The sequence below is a fragment of the Capsicum annuum genome, unplaced genomic scaffold (genome assembly GCF_002878395.1).
Source record: "Capsicum annuum cultivar UCD-10X-F1 unplaced genomic scaffold, UCD10Xv1.1 ctg82293, whole genome shotgun sequence".
In the NCBI taxonomy this organism is placed as follows: Eukaryota; Viridiplantae; Streptophyta; class Magnoliopsida; order Solanales; family Solanaceae; genus Capsicum; species Capsicum annuum.
Genome location: NW_025893074.1, coordinates 96,336 through 110,883, shown reverse-complemented (window position 1 = coordinate 110,883; position 14,548 = coordinate 96,336). Strand labels below are relative to the sequence as shown.

At 34.6% G+C, this 14,548-nt stretch overlaps 1 protein-coding gene across 1 annotated transcript; it reads right to left on the bottom strand.

Moving 5' to 3' along the window:
• Positions 1-692: 692 nt before the first annotated feature.
• Positions 693-14,175, bottom strand: LOC107841213 (uncharacterized PE-PGRS family protein PE_PGRS10-like). Its single transcript, XM_047405897.1, has 4 exons — positions 14,130-14,175; positions 13,592-13,712; positions 7,715-7,959; positions 693-826 (listed from the first exon to the last, which is right to left on the bottom strand). Exons 1-4 carry the CDS (start codon positions 14,173-14,175, stop codon positions 693-695), a joined length of 546 nt encoding a protein of 181 aa, XP_047261853.1.
• Between the last annotated feature and the right edge of the window lie 373 nt (positions 14,176-14,548).

Below are 14,548 nucleotides of genomic sequence, written 5' to 3'. Positions count from 1 at the left end.
ACCATCCAGCTTCTCAGACTCCACTAGATTTCTTTCTTCTGATTTATTAATGCTTACGTAATTCCCCACAGATTTGCCCATAGGAGGGCCATATAACATCTTACCACTTTGAGTGGTAATCACTATACAAGAGCCATCAGTTCGTGAGTTTTAAACTATATCACTAGGTAAAGTACCAGGTTTTCTTTTGTTCAGTGTAGCAGAAGGTTGGCTCATCTGTTGCTCAAACTGCTTAATAGAAGCAGAGTGTGAGCTAACCAACTGAATGAGGGTAGAAAACTCACTATTCATAGAAGTTACCCCCGAGTTGGTAGCTTCAACTTTCTTTAACAACTTTTCCATCATGTCCTCCATGGATATCTTTCCAGAACTAGTTGTTGTAGTATCCCGACTTCCAGGAGGAACATACAAACCACTCTTGTCATTATTGTTTCTCCAGTGTCCCTACTCCCTATCTTTATAATCAGGCTTTTCATAGAAAGTCTGACCTTGGTTCCCTTTCCTATTGCCTCAGAAACCCCCTGGTTACTCATATAGTTTTCCTCCGTATCAGCACCTACAAAAATAGTACCCTGAGATTCCACTGCTTTAACTATTTCAGTCTTATCAGATAGCAAGTGTTTGGCTAGCAAGTCCATCTGCGTCTTCAAATGGGCCACGTCCTGATCTTACTCTTCATCCCTTCTATGTTACTACGCAGTTATACCACCAACAACAGTCGGGCTAGCCACCACAGAATCCCTAGTGTGCCAAGACTGACTCAGTTTGGTTATTCTATTCAGCATGTCAGAATTATCTATAAAAGAGAAGTCAATGAACGAACCACCTGTAGCATTGTGAACAATTGGCTTTGTCACAGAGTTGAAAGCTTGGTACAAATTCTCCATCAAGTGCGAATCTGTCATGTTGTGGTTCGGACATTGTGCAAGTCTTTTCTTAAATCTTTCCCAAGTTTCGTGTAATGCTTCAGTCAGGAGCTATCTGAAGTTACTAATTTTATCCCTCAACTGTACCCTTCTGGAGAGTGGAAAGAACCATTCTAGGAATGCATCTTTCAACTGTCTCCAGTTGGTTATAGAATTAGGCTCTAGTTCATTCAACAACATTGTTGCCTCTCCAGACAGAGACAATGAAAACAACCTCAACCTGATCGTATTTTGGCTCACTCTAGGATTGTCAAAGGATTTTTAAATGGTGATGAAATTCACAAATGCTTGTTCGGATAATCACCAGGAAAGCCTCCAAATAACACCTTCAGATTCAGGAGTTAGATCATAGTACTTGTTATGTTGAATTTTGCACCTGGTGCCAACGGTGGAGGAATGATAGCACCCATTGCACCAGCTCCGTCCATTTCTTCATCATCTACATCAGCCTCATATTGAATAGGCTGTTGACCATATCTTCCTCGGACTAGATGATTTCTATTGACGTTTCGCTACACTGGTACAGCAACTTGCTCAGGTTTTCTTGGGTTTTGAGGATTCAGCAATTCCTCATCACCCAAGTCTTGATCATCAGGGTTCTAGTGACGTGCTTGCTGACCTAAATTCTGTACATTCACCTGAGCCCTGGCCAAAGCAACTAGTCTCTTTGCTTCCTGTTGTTCAGCCATTCTCCCTATCAGTTGAGGTTCCAGGTTGATTGGTAATAGCGGTTCTCTAGAACTTCTTATTTTTGGCATAAACAACATAGCAACTAAAATAGACAAAAACAACAAATAAACATAAATCAAGGAAACTTAACTATCAGCAAATTTTCGTACACAAACTTTAGTCTACAACCGTATTCCCCGGCAATAGCGTTATTTTTTATAACGGTCAGACTACACTCTTGAATGGGTATAAGCGATCGTTGTCAATATAAAAACCAACTAGGTTGGGGTCAAATCCCATAGGAAATAGGGTGTGAACTTTGATTTGTTTACAAAATACTTTACTAGTAGTTTACTATTTCTTAAAATGGGGGTTTAAGTTTCACAGAGAGTCAATTGTCACTTTCAATATTTTAGCATTTATAACCAAGATAAATGGGAAACCAGAGTTATGTTCACCATGGTTTTTGGGAATTGACAGATACTAGGTAATTCTTAAGACTCTTGAAGTAAGTAGAAACAGCAAAATATCCCTGACGATGATACTATCAGACTTGTCTCTCGACCTCACTAGACAATTTATTATCTAATTCTCTCAAACTTAGATAACTTATATATTTCCAATAGAATTTTATCTTAGGTAGATTAATCCAGTTACGGCATCAATCATTAAATAGAAGGTTTGTAGCTTCCGAGTCTCTATTGATAATTCACGTCCCTATTGATAATTCACGTCCTCTAGTTTATTTCTCTGTTAAAAGCAAATAAGCATAAGGCATAACCTATTGTTTGGAACCAATAGATTCAAGTTAAAGCAACAGAAGTTCAAGATGTCCTACTACTCTTTGAATCCTTTAAATACCTAGCATTATATCAAACCCTAATCCATGGATCCCATAACTCGGGCTAATGGAATTAGCCGCTCATGATTTGATGGATGAAATAACAAGTTGGATTTATGATAATATGGATAAACTTACTGATGGATGAAACCTAATAAGTATTTCTTCAATTCAATCACAAGATGGAAACCCACAATAGTTAATAAGTATTTGGAAAGAAAACAAGAAAAATTTCTGATGAAAAAGATTAAACAATTTTACGTGCCACCCTCCGAGTTAATTGTCTATAGATTCTCAATCATAAAAATCAAAATAGGAAAATGATTTAAAAACCCTAAAACAAGTCTTTAATTAGTTAACTCAAAATAAGGAAACAAAAATTAAGATTTCATTTTTCTCTTTGGAATAGTCAACGGCGATCTTGATAGCATGTCAGACATCTGATGATGTGTACAAGATATCGTTAAAGATTCCAGTGAATTTTTATCTTCTAAGTCTTTTGATGGCAAATCTGATGGCATGTCAATTAAGTGACGGTGCGTGAAAAATATCATCACATCTTCATTGGAAATCATCATGTTCTGCTTCGAGTTGATGGCAAATTTGATGCCTTATCAAAGTTGTGACGGCGCTTCAAAACGGTTATCACACGTCACTTTAATTCTTCAGATTCTGTCTACGCTTGACGGTGACTTTGACAGCCTTTCACATATCTGAAAGCACTTCAGAAATGCTGTCAGCATTACTTCAGTTTATTTGCACCAAATTCTAACTAATTTGTTCTTATTTCCTTTTGTTTCTTCCCCTATCACTCACATCTATATTAACACAATAAAAACAATCAAAACTAACAAAAGTTGCTTAAGACTTTGCAATTATTTCAAGTTAAAAGCCTTAAATGTGTTAGTATCTGCTCACACATCAGGGACCCTGGTCTGACAGGCCAAATCACCTCATCAACCCTAATCTGACAGGTTAAGATGTCTCAACCTACACTGGCTACGTAGTTCGGGAACACAAGGATGACTTCTAAGAATTACACCCTTATCTGGCAGGTGAGTTACCATCCTTGGGTTCACTCAGTGCTAACTTCTACTCCCATCTAAAGAGATTGAACATAATTAACTGACTGTACATGGACTGAGTAACTGACTTCTGTTGACTGACAGAATAGTACTGTTATCTGAGAATTAACTGAGATCATGAGATTTTTGTGATTTCCTGAGTCACATGACTGTCTGAGTTCTATAGATCATGGCTTCACTGAGAGTATCATGATAACATGACATGGCTCTAGGCACACAGCTATATTTTTCGGTTACAAGTACCCTAGGACTCGATGGAAGGAAACTGACATACATGACTAACTTGATCATAAGAATAGAGTCCACAATTCACAATATCATAAGTAGGGGATTTCATACTACACTTGGTTCTCAACATCTTATACATAGAAGTGGATGCGCACAACATGTATGTACTCGTATTTCTTCAATATCATGCTTATTCCATATCAGAATAATAACACACAACAATAACGTGGAGTTCATGTAGAGTCATAAAGAATAGAACATGGGCTTGTCATTTAAGCACTATTAAGTCATAAAAACATGGATTCTATCATTCTTGGCTTTTTATCAAACACCTTACATGCACAACTTTGGGCATAGGTGTACTTATCAATTTGACAATCTTAATCCATCCAAAATTCAAGGGTTTCAACTAACCTACTCACATGCTTCATGAAAAACACATCAAGATACAACCTTGAATCCAAACAACAATCATCAACATGATATAGTCATAACACAACAAGAAAATCACAATTTATAATTTAAAACATGATTCTTAAGATCCATGGATGAGAGGGATCCATGGATGAACGCTACGTATACCTTAGTGATTGAATCTTGAAAGAGATCTAATGTTTCTAAAGGTTCAAGAAAAAATCCTTAGGCTTGCTCTTTATTTTTATTGACTAGTGTTTAACCCCTTTGCGAGAGAATGTTCTTATTCTTGAGGAGATGATCTTGAGAGGAAACCCTAATCTTGTGGTTGAGAGTGTATGAAAGAGCTTTTTGAGATGTTTAACTAAAGAGAATGGAACTTAATATGCTCCTTGAGGGTTATAAGTCGTGGGAAGTGAAGGAAAAGACCAAAATACCCTTGTAAAAATGTCCCTCAATTACTGAAAACAAATAGCTGACGACATTCGTGCCAAGTCATCAAGCTGGTGATAATTCGTCATGAAATGTCGTAACAAAAAGGTGAAATCTTGATTTTCTGGTTAAGGTTGATGACATTGGTGATAGGCCATCACAGGCGTGACTACTTATCACAAAATATCATTACTGGGGGTGGAAATCTGCCTAGGGCTAACAACATTTGTGATAAGTCGTCATGCTTGTGACAGCTAATCATGAATGTCGTCACTCATTTTCTCAGCCTGACATGCTAGAGTAAAATGGGCATAACTCCTTGTTCCGATATTGAATTTATGTAAAATTGGTATCGTTGGAAAGATAATTCAATTATCTATCTGTTGGTGGGTCATGAACTCAGAATTTCATATCATAACAAAAGATATTCTTATTTGAAGTTCACTATACCAATATCTTTCTCAAGAATTCAATCGGTAGGGAAATGTGTTGATTCGTCTATTATCTAGGAAACTTTTGAGGCCTTAATATAAATCAACCTTGATCGTAGCACTACCAAAGCACTAAAATTTATTAATCATGAGTTCGAAGCATGATCCTAAAAATGTCTAAACTTTTGGGGTATTACAATTGTGGTCACCTTTCTTATCAAGTTTTAAGCCATTCTCATTGGAAAACATGACCATGTACAAAACAAGTAAAAACAACCTCTCATTTTCTCATAAAATAGTACAATTGTACATATCAATTAGTCAACAGACCCCAGCCTTTAGCAATTCATAAAATCAATTTACAACATGTAAAACTCGAGGGATTTTCATACTAAAAGAGGGAATTTCATATCTCATGCTCTCATTTAATTTCACAATTCTAATATCACATGATCATACGAAATTAATTTGAGTTTTAAACACAAATTTACAATTTCTACAATGCTTCATCAAATCATATGATTTTTAATACATATTCATCAAGATTTTGAAACCAATTTCTTATGTATATACTTGTTAAATCAAGTTTAAAAACTGTAAATCAATGCCCATGAGGTTTAGGATAGTCCCACGTACCTTAATTGATGAAGAATTCATGAAAAAATCAAACCTTTAAATTTGGAAAAGAAAACCCAAGTTATTTTTCTCCTTTTGTGTTTTAGAAAGATGACGTAGGGATTTAAGAGAGATAAAACATTAATAATGGCCCTAATTTCGTCTATAGATGTTTAGGGATGGTTTTTGAACTTAAAAAGACTTGTTTGCCCTTGAAATAACTCAAAACGGAACTCCTACACCATAAAACATAGGATTTACGACATAAACCCCATGGCAAACCTTAAGGTTTGCGTCGCACAACCTATGGCAAACATTAAAGTTTGTGGCACCTAATCCATCGCCAAGCCTGAACAGTATCTTATTCAAACACTCATAACTTTTGACTCCGGACCTAGATTAATAAACGGTTAGAGGCATTGGAAAGAAGACTCAAAGAACTTTCATTTGTTATATAGTAGGCCCTATAACTCACTATATTCTAGGATTAATAGTCAATGTAAGTTGACCCAAGTTGAAACGTCCACTAAAACTTGATAGATAGAAAAGTTTCCAATTCGTCTTTGAGTTAGGGGATTTTTGTGACCTCAATTCATATTCAAAGGTATTCCCACACTATATAATTGATTGTCACACATATGTAATCAACGAATCATTTGATTTGGGTCTATATGAGTAGGAACGATGGTCTAAATTCTAGCCCAAAGGTGCGGGCTATTACAGGATAATTGTTGAATTTCTCAAGATCCTCAACAACCTCCAACAAATCATCCTCTATAATTTTATAAATGTCTCTTGCCAATATAACGGAATGTGAAAACCAAACTAAGAACAATTGATCTTTGTACTTCTTTTATCCTTGAGATCTTCTAATAATATCGTGGCTCTATAGCCACATCCTGCAATGTCCAACAACCCATCTACTTTTTCCTTGCATTTGTTAGTTTTGGTGGGTAGTCGCTTGGACAATGCTTTCCCTTTATTTGATGGTGGTGGTTTGTCTATCCTACTTGTCTTTGACTTTTTGCGGGATGTTTCCTTGATGAAAGGTTCTTTTGGATGATCACATCTCAAGCCTGTCACTATGGAAACTCTTTCATGCGAAAACAAACCGCCATGCCACTGTAGTTGATCCAAATTTCCTCCATCTTTTTTCCCTCCCCCCTTCTTTTAATCTTTATCATCCCCCATATACTTGATCCTATGCTTTAGAAGACCATAGACCATTCTCATTTAGAAATGGTTATTATTGTCCTAGGTAGATTAAGAAAGTGTCCAAAGCAACTCTTCTTAAAAATTCATCTAGTTTTTCCTTCTTCGTAGTATTATTAAAGTCATCAAAAGGTTTCCCCAACTGAGATTTAAGTACAAAATCGCCTGTTAGTTCTGCAAGGTCATCTATCGGCATCATTAACTTAAAACATATCAATACTAATAGTTTTGACAGGATCATGCTGGGATTTCGATCTATATTCACACCCCATTGGTGATGCATTATCATCATGTTGATCATTATCATCTTTCTCATTTTCTACTTCCTCCTCTTTTTGTTTATCTTCTTCTTATTCCTCCTCAATTTTATTTTCTTCACCAGCCTCAACATACCCTTCTTTACCTCCCTCAACATCATTTTCATAACTATCCTCATATTCACTTTTCCCTGATTGAGATTGTTCAGGAAGTTCCTCCGAATCATCTATACTCTAGCCTTTTTTGTTAGGTGGTCAGAAGTTGATCCACTTTCAGTTTCTTTTCTTTTGGGAGAAATCTGTTAACTACAAAAAATAGAAAAACAAAATGTATATTACACTTGATGTCCGCATAATTTTTAAAAAGGTAAGACAAATTTCAATAAATTTTTATATGCCAGATTACACAAAAACATTCCAACAGATAACCCATCAGTTGGAACAGATGAATTATCTATTTGAAAACCTATTTAATATCTCCTAATAAATGTTCCACCTGTTGCAACAGATGGACCACCAACACCAACACCAATGCCACCGAGACCACCAACACCACCACCAATGCCAACAATACCACCACTACCACCACCAATGCCACGAATACCACCACCACCAAGACCACTACTAAGACTACCAACACAACCATCAATGCCACTGAGACCACTAACACCACCACCAAGACCACCAATGTCACTGAGACCACCAACAACACTACCACCACCAATGCTACCAAGACCACCAACACCACCATCAAGACTACCAACACCACTACCAAGACCACCAATGCCACGAATACCACCACCAATGCCACCAACACCACCATAAATTCCACCAATTCCAAGGTCATCACTACCAACCCCACCAAGACCACCAACATCACCACCAAGACCACCAACACTACCACAAACACCACCAATACCAACACCAACACCAACACCAACACCAACAACTAGCAACAACACTACAAACACCATCCAATAATACCATGACAGTCAATGGAACATTGCAACAAAAAATTGTGTTTTCTTGGGTTCTTCCCACAATTTTAGCATCAAAACTCAAAATTTTAACCCATTCTCGAAGATAATACAACTAAAAGTCTTCTTTTTTATCATTAACTAAAAATTCCTAATTTTTAAGAAAAAATAAATGTAGAACTCTTCTCAACCTCTGTTACATTTTAAGATGGAGAAAATAATGAATACAAGCAATAATGAATTCAAAATTAATAACTATATGGTCGGAAATTGAAGGAAAATTGATTTGTTGTGAAGGGTTAAGCAATATGTTAATTAGTTGTTGTTTGTCGGGTTGAAAGAGAAAGAAAATAGTGAGAACTGGATATTTGAAATGATAAAATATTATTCCCGCAAATGGATAATCTGTATGCATTGATTTATATTATTGAAAAGAATGACACGTTTTTAAAATATTAATTTTTTCCGAACTGATCTTAATAAAAATTTTAAAAGAGATAATTTTTAATAGTTTCATCATAGTAAATTGTATTAAGTTCAATTAAAACACTAATGAATTTAATATTAGCTTAATAATAAGTTAATATGAATCATTCCAACTCAGATTAATCAATTGGTGACTCAAGTCAGGAGAAATGCAATACTAACATCATGCGATTGCAACAACTCAATTGAAATTGTAGTTGAACCTATGAACTTATCCATAATTCAAGCTAAATAAATTTAAGTATTTCAAATAATAAGTTAATGTGAATTGTTTCAACTCAGATTGATTGATTAACGACACAGGTTAGGCCGAACGTAATACTAACATTATGCAACTGCAACGACTCAATTGAAATTATAGTGAACCTATGAACTCATCCATAATGATGGATAAATCAATTTTGGTATTTCAAATAGTAAGTTGATATGAATTGTTTCAACTAAGATTGATCAATTGATAACTCAAGTTAGGAGGAACGCAATATAACAATCATGTAATTGCAATAACTCAATTGAAATTGTAGTTGAACCTATTAACTCATCCATAATTCTAGCTGAATCAAATTACGTATTTCAAATAAAAATTTAATATGAATCATTTCAACTTAGATTGATTGATTGATGACTCAAGTCAGGACGAATGTAATAGCAACATCATACAATTACACTGACTCAATTGAAATTATAGTTCACCCTATGAACTCATCGTTAATTCTAGATAAATCAATTTACGTATTTCAAATAATAAGTTAGAATTATTTCAACTAAGATTGATCGATTGTCAACTCAGGTCAGGAGGAACACAATACCAACATCATGTAATTGCAACGACTCAATTGAAATTATAGTTGACCCTATGAACTCATCCATAATTCTAGATAAATCAATTTAGATATTTCAAATAATAAGTTAATATGAATCATTTCAACTAAGATTGATTGATTGACCACTCGGGTTAGGAGAAACGCAATATCAACATCATGCAATTACACTGACTCAATTGAAATTATAGTTCACCCTATGAACTCATCGTTAATTCTAGATAAATCAATTTACATATTTCAAATAATAAGTTAGAATTATTTCAACTAAGATTGATCGATTGTCGACTCAGGTCAGGAGGAACACAATACCAACATCATGTAATTGCAACGACTCAATTGAAATTATAGTTGACCCTATGAACTCATCCATAATTCTAGATAAATCAATTTAGATATTTCAAATAATAAGTTAATATGAATCATTTCAACTAAGATTGATTGATTGACCACTCGGGTTAGGAGAAACGCAATATCAACATCATGCAATTACAATGACTCAATTGAAATTATAGTTGGACCTATGAAATCGTCCACAATTCTAGCTAAATAAATTTAGGTATATCAAATAATAAGTTAATATGTATCATTTCAACTAAGATAGATCAATTAATGACTCAGGTCAGGAGGAACGCAATACCAATATTATGTAATTACAATGACTCAATTGAAATTATTGTTAACCCTATGAACTCATCCATAATTCTAGATAAATCAACTAAGATATTTCAAATAATTAGTTAATATGAATCATTTTAACTCAGATTGATCGATTGACGACTCAAGTCAGGAGAAACACAATATCAACATCATGCAATTCCAATGACTCAATTGAAATTGTAGTTGCTTCTATGAAATAAAAAATAATTCTAGATAAATAAATTTAGGTATTTCAAAAAATAATTTAATATGAATCATTTTAACTCAGATTGATCGATTGATGACTAGGTTAGGAGAAATGCAATACCAACATCATGTAAAATAACAACTCAATTGAAATTATAGTCGACCTTATAAAATCATACATAATTCTAGATAAATCAATTTAGGTATTTCAACTAATAGGTTAATATGAATTATTTCAACTAAGATTGACCGATTGATGACTCATGTGAGGAGGAACTCAATACCAACATCATGCAATTGCAATAATTCAATTAAAATTGTAGTTGAACCTACGAACTTATCCATAATTCAATCTAAATCAGTTTAGGTATTTCAAATAATAACTTAATATGTATCGATTCAACTAAAATTGATCGATTAAAGACTCAGGTCAGGAGGAGCGTAATACCGACATCATGCAATTGCAACGACTCAATTAAAATTGTAGTTGACCCTAAAAACTAATCCATAAATCTAGATAAATCAATTGAAATTGTAGTTGGACCTATGAAGTTAATAGAAATTGTATTAAAATAGATGTTCAACCTGTTGCAACATATGACTTATCTTGTGTAAATTATCAAATAGACATTTTCATCTATTGCGACATATGACAGAGTTGTTTGAAATTGTCATAAATCAATTTTTTGTCTGAAATAAAAAAAAAAGATAAAATACTAAGGCAATAAAAAATATTTCTCGGATAACTCACAATTCACCTTCTTGAGTTGTATTAACTTGTCTTTTAAATGTCACTATCTCTTCGTGACCCTCAAAGTTATTAAAGAATATTTAAGCTCATCTCTAGAATTATCTCTCATTCAGCCATATATTAATTAATATATCTTCTTTCTCTTTCTTTCCTCTTTAGGGCAATCATAACCGTCTCATTTTTCTCTCTTTTCTCTCCTCTTTCGCTTGAGGATCCTTTCGAATTTCAACCGATCTATATCTTTTCTCGATTGAAATTGGTGCTTTGATCTTTGACATGGCAGGTATGGTTACTATTGCTCTTTTCTTCTCATCTTCTTCTTTGCATGTTATTTAAATTAGTTATTTACATCTGTTGTTTTTATTTTTTTATCCATTACCCATATCCTCTTTATTAAGAAAATTAAAGAAAAGTGACTTTTAAGTCATAAATGAATGAACAGTTATTTTTATTAAAGTATGCAAAAAAAGTCATCTATTGGGAGAACTTAAAAGCTTTGTTGGCAGTATCATATTTTTGTATGTTTTTTATTTTTTTCTTTGTTATTGTTGTTGTTGATGGTGTTGGAACATATGGTGTTGTTTCTTTATTAATGATGTTGTTGATGATGTTGGTGTTGGTGTTGGTATTGGTGGTGTTGTGACAGATTCCCCAACTTGTAACACCCCGAGAGTACACCCTGAGCGTCACACGATGCCTACAGTCCCGAAGAATTGCAAGCTAATCCATGAGCTGGTACCTGTAGTGGGCACTATAACATAATCATAAATACAGAAGAAAAATTGATATGACATAAGGTTTTAATACCTAAAACAAATACTAAATTATGAATCTGAAGAAATAATTATCTGAATCTGATAAGATAAAGAAAATCTGAATAACTAACTAACATGCCAACTGAACTCTGAATAATGAATAACTAACTCTAATGTTTGAAAGCTATTAAACTGACTGACTGTGAGTGGATGAGATAGGACCCACCTGACTCCAATAACAACTTAACAAAAGATATAAAGCAAAATAATCTGTCCTCAAAATATGAGGACTCACCGTTGCTACTGCTGAGAGTCTGAGAAGTCTAAGTGCAATCCGAGAACTGAGCATCACAACCTATGATATAATACATCATAGCACAAAAGAAAATATGCGATCATTACTTTAAATGTACTAGTATGCTAAATAAGGTAGGTTGGCATTCATGATTTCATGAACAGGAATAACAACTGTCTAAATATACATATAAAACTTGGAGTAATGAATAGAGAGCATGAAATCTGTAGATACTAAAAATGTTTGAAATCTGTAAATACTGTGCATGCATGAAAATCTATAAATATTGAAGGTAAGTGAAATCTGTAGATACTAGGAATGCATGACCAAGCATATAATATGAACTGAATAAAAGTCTGTAAACTGAAAATACTGAAATAACTGATATATGTATGCCTTGGTCAAAAAACACTGAGACTGAACTACTGGTCTGATTATTGGACAGAGAATGTGGGAGCTATCATCTAATCGCATGCCCCAATCTAAGCTAATCGGGGTCCAACTTGTAACCCCAGTTGTAAGGGTGTTAATACCATGACATGGGTACTAAAGCTGGCTATGTGGATCCACTAGTCTAGTATACTGTATTGTCCCAAAAGATGAAGAGTGTCAAGCCTAATCTGGCAGGTGACCTCTGCTAGATAGTCAAGCCTAAACTGATGGGTGACTTCTCATATCCTATCCTGGCTACGTTGTTCTAAAGTATAGGGACTGCTACTAACGACTCTTCCTATCTGATAAAGAAACCTTCACCCCTACACTCGCTCGGTGCTAAATCCTACTTCTGTCTGAATGACACTAAGTTACTGACTATTTCTGTGTTTAACTGACTGGTTTAGTAATGCTCATGATGTATTCTGAAGTTATTCTAAAGATACTGAGATGAGACTAAGTAAACAGCTATGATTTTTTAGGTATTTAATTCTCCCAAGACTCAAAAGCAATAATAGTAAGACGATAATAAAGCTTGGAGGACATAGCATGATCACTTTTATTAAATATTCATTTTTGTAAGCATTTTATCAAACACTTGATATGCATAGTGTGTATAGAGCATGAGAATTAGTTTAAAGATTGTAGTAAAGCACAACTTCAACACCATTATCACAAATCATGAATTAAATTGGTGGACAACAATATTCAAACATATGGAGTGTATTAATAGACATCAATTTTGCTAAAACATGGTATATAACAATATTCATGGAAATTCATGGTTTAATCACAATTTAAAATCAAGATAACTTGAAAAGATCATAATTTTGTAATTTAAATCGGATACTTAGACCCCATGGGTGAAAGTAACCCATCGATGAATGTTTAACATACTTGAGTTAATGAATTTGAGAGGATTGATGGGGATATTTCTTGAGATTTGATCTTGTATTTGAGAGCTAGGGTTTTAATGGAGAGAAATTTGATGAACAATGAGTATATTTTGGTCAATTTCCAGATTAATCTTCTGCTTGGGTGATTTGGGGGCTTGATGGAAGACAAGATTCCCCTTGGGATTTAAAATCCTGCAACTGGAATGCCAATTAAAGTCTCACCGTGACACGGTGAGTGGGTCATTACAATACCCACCACGACACAGTGGAATTGCAGTGGCTCTCTGGATCGTGATAATTACTGTTTTAGGGTTCACCGCAATGCGGTGCAACTGCAGTGACCCTGTGGAAATTGACAAATATCAAAATAGCCTTCATCGAAATGAGATGACATGCTCATCATGATACTCACCGTGATGTGGCCTAATCATGGTGAGCTACTACTATGCCAATTCAAATACGATCCAATCCGCGTTTGAAAATCCCCAAACAAGCTATTTTTCAGCTTCTAAGTGTTACAAGCACATACTAAGGGTTGGATTGAACTAGAAATGTTTGGGGTATTATAATATATCCCCCTTGGGAACATTCATCCCTAAATAAGACTAATGAAGCTGAGATGCTGAAAACTAAGGCTATATATGGCATGCACAACTAAAAGCATGACTAAAATGATATATAAATACAAGAACTATCGAATGAATGGATATATAAAGCTAAAACTTGGAGTGAAAAGAGATGATATGAGGAAACTAGTTACCTTGAACTGACTCTGCAGCAAAAAGATGAAGGTACTTGGTCCGCATATCTGCTTCTACTTCCCAAGTTGCTCCCTCAACAGATTGATTTTGCCAAAGAACTTTGACCAAGAGAACTTTTTTGTTCCTTAGTCTTCGAACTTGACGATCAAGAATTTCGACTGGAACTTCCTCATAGGAAAGGTTGTTCTAAACATCCATATTTTATAAGGGGACAACTACCACTAGGTCACCAATACACTTTTCCAATAATAAAACATGGAACAGTGGGTACACTAAAACTAGATCTGAAGGTAATTCAAGCTCATATCCTACCTTTCTGGAATGGCTGAGAATTCTAAAAGGCCAACATATCGTGGACTAAGTATCCCTTTCTTGTCGAATCTCTTCACTCCATTCATGGGAGATGTTTTTAGGTACA